The sequence below is a fragment of the Atta colombica genome, unplaced genomic scaffold, assembly GCF_001594045.1.
Source record: "Atta colombica isolate Treedump-2 unplaced genomic scaffold, Acol1.0 scaffold295, whole genome shotgun sequence".
In the NCBI taxonomy this organism is placed as follows: domain Eukaryota; kingdom Metazoa; phylum Arthropoda; class Insecta; order Hymenoptera; family Formicidae; genus Atta; species Atta colombica.
This window is the reverse complement of record NW_017259398.1, coordinates 413886-419336: the sequence shown is the minus strand read 5'-3', so window position 1 is coordinate 419336 and position 5451 is coordinate 413886. Positions and strand designations below refer to the sequence as shown.

Below are 5451 nucleotides of genomic sequence, written 5' to 3'. Positions count from 1 at the left end.
ATAACAATTATATGTATAATAGTTATTGCATATATATGCAATAACTGTTTAATGTTCACTAATGTCATCATGCAATAGCTGCAAATTAATACTAATTGTGATTATTATTTATCGCATGTAATCTAAACAGCTTTTTTTAATTATTGTGATTTTACATCTAAATGTTTTGTACCGCCTCTCTTCAAAAATATCTATTATTATACTTCCACATCTTTATCATATTATGTATCTTAATAAATAAAATTAATTTTGTACGAAATTACAATTTTAATGCATTTTATGAATTCAAATTAAAAAAAAATTCTAACAATATTTATGTTTTGAGCACGAATCGTTTCCATGTTAGTCAAGATTAACGCAAATAAGAAATAATTTATATTCAATATTAAAGTTCGCAATTTAAGTATATAGAAAATGAAAAAAAATTCGTTAATAGAAAAATTTTGTACTGAGAGTATTTACTTTAATGCAATATATATATCTCAACATATCGCAGACAAAGACTCGACTTTATAAATACTCTAATCAGAAATTTTTTGCGTACCTGGAGAATTCGTAAGAATCGGGCTCGTGGCCACATGTGAATCCTTCAGTGCGAAGCAATCGTTCTAGATCTTGACCAATGATACCCGATTCACAGCATATCAACAAATTGTCCCTATCTATCCACAATATTCGATTCATTTGCGATGTATCTAGTGAAATTATCGTTCGACGTTCATCCGGAGGACAACACGCTGCACGACTAACACTGGTTCCACCACCGAAAGGTATGCAAACAATTCCATAATGTGCACATATATTGACAATCTTAATAACGTCCTCGTGGCACTCTGTAAACATGAATATTAAATACATATTACTCCATAAAGAAGTTTTTTTCATGGAATGAAGAAAGAATAAAAAAACAAACTCATAAAATACATAAAATTATACAAAACAAATGCTAAATTTTCTCAGAAGCTATTAAAAATGTAATTTACAAATGAATAGTAATTTACAAATGAATAATATTTTTTACGACTTATTGTATATGATATTTTAAGATTTTCATAAAATGGAGAAAGAGAGAGAGAAAGAACCCTTTCGTCAGGAAAACAGTCCCCATTTTTTAAATTAAATCACATGTTTTTTTTGTAAGCGAATTCTATTCGTTATACATATGTAATAATATAAGATCGAAAAATAAATTCTATTTTATTTTATAAAATACTTCATATGTTTAAAGATTATGCGTTTCGCGGGTTTCCTCCGTGTCCAGATCCATTCTTGGAATGCCAACATTTCGTGTACCTTGCAATCCACTTTATCAGGGCGAGGAACAGCCTGAAATATATCAAGCTGCTCCTGTTGGCATTCCAAGAATGGAGGAAACCCGCGAAACGCATAATCTTTATATAGAAAGCATCCGTGGAAGTCTCAAGAATATTATATTTCATATGTTACTCTAATATATTCTGTTATGAAATAAAGGTCTCGTTAATTGATTATTGTTTAAAAACATGTTTTTGCTTTTTATTAATGCGATATTTTGCCGCGCTTTCTACTCATTCATTTAATTAACTTCATTTAATTAACATTATTTATATTTATATTTTCATTCCTGATTTTCATCATCTCGAATGTGCGATCAATTACATATATTCATGATAATTGTAATATGTAATTAACCTTCCAGCGGGCGTGCACGTGTTTTCCGTACACGCGCCGGTTTTACGAAGAGGATACTAAGGGTATTAAGGTCAAAATATCGAAAAATTAATAGTTTACGAGATATTTTTTTATACTTTATTCTGACATTAATATGACGACATATTGATATGATGACATAAATAACTCGTAAATTAATATTTTTATAATCGTACTTTTATGAACAGAATAATAAGATGAATCAATTGGGGTAAAGAAAATACACAGTTGTTTATTTGAAAAATTATCCATTTTGCAGCCATATCTTTTTAAAGCAACTATGTGTTTTCTTTTTTCTATTCATAAAAGTATTAAGGTATGATTATAGAAAAAATTATTAATTTACGAGTTATTTCACATTTTATGTCAATATGTGTTAATATTTTTCGATATTTTTACCTTGATATTTTTCTTTTTCACAAAATAATAACAGACATCATTATATAATAAAATACATTTTTTTTAATTTCATTTTAAAAAAAGAAATTGACTTTGAAATATCTGAAGTCATACTTTCTAAAAAAATATCTGATTACTAGTTACATAAAGTTTGTTTGCGCCTATAGTTTCTATTCACTCTAATGAGTGCATTGGAGTGTGTAGGAACTATGATAGAAGCATGTTGGAGCATGCGACGCGAACAAACCTATAATTTTAAGTTCAAACATTTTACTTCTTGGCACACGTATATTATTTTATTCTTGTGAATATATACTAATTTTCTAAGACTTTCTGGAATTCATTCATTTCACATCATTATCGATGTTTTAATTGTCTGATAAAGTTATTAAGAAATGAAGTTAGCGACTAATGAAACGAGAAATTTCTAACATTCAGCCTATTCATATGCGAGCAATCTTCTCCATTCTTTTGTCCATCCATCCATGATCAATAACTTTAAAGTAGAATCGTCTACATTATCAGATTAAGCCTAATCTTAATATGTTGACTGCATTATTTTATCAAGCATCTGAAAATGACTCAATGAAGAAGCCGAAACATGTAATGCGTTTTCTAGAACTTTATATAATACAATTAATATATCATATTATAGATCTTTTATACGCTCAATTACTTTATTGACTCTTATATGTTCTTCATATCGTATTGTTTTTAAAAAACTAAGAGTCCTGTACTTCTGTTGTTTGAAATTTTTTAAATTATTCTTATGAACGTTTTCTCTACAACCTCTCTGAGCAATGTTATCTCATTATTAAATTTATTTTTTTTTAATTTATTCTTTGAAGATCAGTATATATATATATATGTACATTTTAATAGGTATGATCAAACTCCGCTTATTTATTACAGTTTTTATGACAATGATTGAAAAATATCAACTTACTAGGCCATAGAACAATATCCGGTATCCTTTGAAAAGAGCTATATTTTAAAAGATAAATTTCTCGCAATGTATGACCGTGTGCTCGAAACAGACGATCGACACCATCGATAGAATAATCGATCATCAGTTTCTTGATTACTTCCAACAATTCTGCAGAAAGAATTGGTTCTGGAATATGCTTCGGTAAATTTTGGGATGTATGCTTCATGTCCCATGTTATATCAAAAGTTGTTTCACACCATTTTGTGAAATATGGCAATTCCCGGTTTCCAATGGGATATCTAAAAAAATATAAATATAAAAATTAATAAATTATTGTTTTGTATATATAATACGAGCGAATCCACACGTAAAATTAATATCGTTTACATTTGAGAAATGACGTCTGTGTAAAATATATTCTTACAAATTTACAGAATTGGGAAGCGTTACTTTTTTTCACTACTTTTCCGTTACTTTTTGTAATAAACACGACGTTGTAATTTTTTATAACTAAACGCTAAAGCTGATTCTACAATGAGTCAGTAGTTGATAATCTTAAGTCTTATCGGTGAATCGATGAAGTTGGTCAACAGCCAACTTGTACGACTAAAATTACGATTTTCTTAAGATTGACCAAATTCGATTTTATTTCTTTCCATTAGTCGAATTAAACGACACTGTACAATTAACAACTAGTAGATGCGAAAAATCATAGTCACCTATTTAGGTTAAAACTGGTTAAGACTTAAGATTTACGACTACCAACTCATTGTAGAATCAGCTTAAAGTTGTGCTAAGATTGGAAAAATCAACTTTTCTAATCTTTGCATAACTTTAACGTTTAGTTATAAAAAATTGCATATCATTATGAAATTGTTTATTATGAAAAGTAATAGAAAAAATAAGTGCTTCCGAATTCTGCAAACGCTGTATTAAGAAACCGCTATCAATGGAAATCAGATATTTATATAGGGTATCCGATGAGACTTCTTCCAAATGCTTTTTGTAGATAAAGTGGACTAAATTAAGTCGAAAAGTCCTCTACCATTTTGCAACTTTCGCAATAATTAAAGATGGAATCACACGATGTTCAATTTTTTGAATGATAGCATACCTGCTCTGATGTGATACGTTATGCATACGCTAGAATTCGTTCATGCATTGAGCGTTGCATGCTGCATATACATGATTTTTATATTTATTATGAATTACTTCATAGTTTATTTCCTTGCATGCATCAATCAAAAGAAATAATTGCTAATTTCATAGTTATTTATCAAACGTTAGACTATATGTATCAAACTAAGCATGCGTGTATGCTTCTCATTCAAGAAATCGAGCATCGTGATTCCATCTTTACAAGATATTGATTACTAAAAATTGTCGAAAATTGGCGTGTATGCTTATCATTCAAGAAATCGAGCATCGTGATTCCATCTTTACAAGATATTGATTACTAAAAATGTTGATTACTAAAAATATTGATTACTAAAAATCGAAAATTGGTCTTCAATAATTTTGGACTCAAATACTATCAACTTTATAGAAAACTGCAAGACAAAAATTTATTTTTTTCTCATGGAGCTCTAAGAATTTTTTCAGGATTTTTTATCAATTTTTTAATACTGCATTTTCTTATTTTTGCTAGAGTCTGATCGAAACTTTTGACTCGAAATTGAACCGAAACACTCGACTATATGTCAATTTTCAATCGAAACCGAAACTAAAATTAAAAAATAGAAATCCTATAAAGGTCATTTGCATAGACATGTCCATATACTTTTTTTTTTATAAATATCATAATTTATTGAAATAATAATTAAATTCCGGTCGAAATCGAAAACCGAAATTTCGGTTGTGTCAATTTTGGTCAAAGAATATAAGTATTTCTTTTTCATACATGTCATAATTTAATTAAATGAATTTATTAAATAAAATAATATTAAGAAAAGCTATATGATTTCAGTCAAAACTGACATAATAAGTGTTCGTTTTCAGTTTCGATAAAAGTTTCGGTCGGATTCTAATTTTTACCAACTGAAGAAAAAATATGGTATTAAAAAATTCAAAAAAAATTTGAAAAACTTTTTAGAGTTCTATGAAAAAAAAATAATTTTTGTCTCTTACAGTTTTTCTGTAAAGTTTTTAAAATTTGAGTAAAAAATTATTGAAGATCAATTTTCGGCAATTTTTAGTAATTAATATCTTGTTAACTATTGCGAAAATTGCAAAATAGTAGAGAATTTTTTTACTCAGTTTAGTCCGCTCTATCTGCCCATAAAATATTTGATTATTTTAGGACCTGTAAATATAATTATATATGTTGTATATATCACATAATACTTATTTTCTTTGTATGACCTGCAACTATATCAATGCTAAGGAAATTCATTTTTTGTTTTTATTAATTATTAATATAAGTTATTAATATATAT

General features: G+C 27.8%; 1 protein-coding gene across 3 annotated transcripts in view; it reads right to left on the bottom strand.

Annotated features, from left to right (window-relative positions):
* The window catches only part of LOC108690156 (alkyldihydroxyacetonephosphate synthase), a 16162-nt gene that overhangs the window by 5990 nt on the left and 4721 nt on the right, over positions 1-5451 (bottom strand). For all 3 annotated transcript variants that reach the window (XM_018197309.1, XM_018197311.1, XM_018197310.1), the window contains 2 exons: positions 3035-3315; positions 545-833 (listed from right to left, as the gene is read on the bottom strand). In XM_018197309.1, the coding sequence (XP_018052798.1) occupies positions 545-833; positions 3035-3315 (570 nt within the window). The remainder of the gene's footprint in view (positions 1-544; positions 834-3034; positions 3316-5451) is intronic.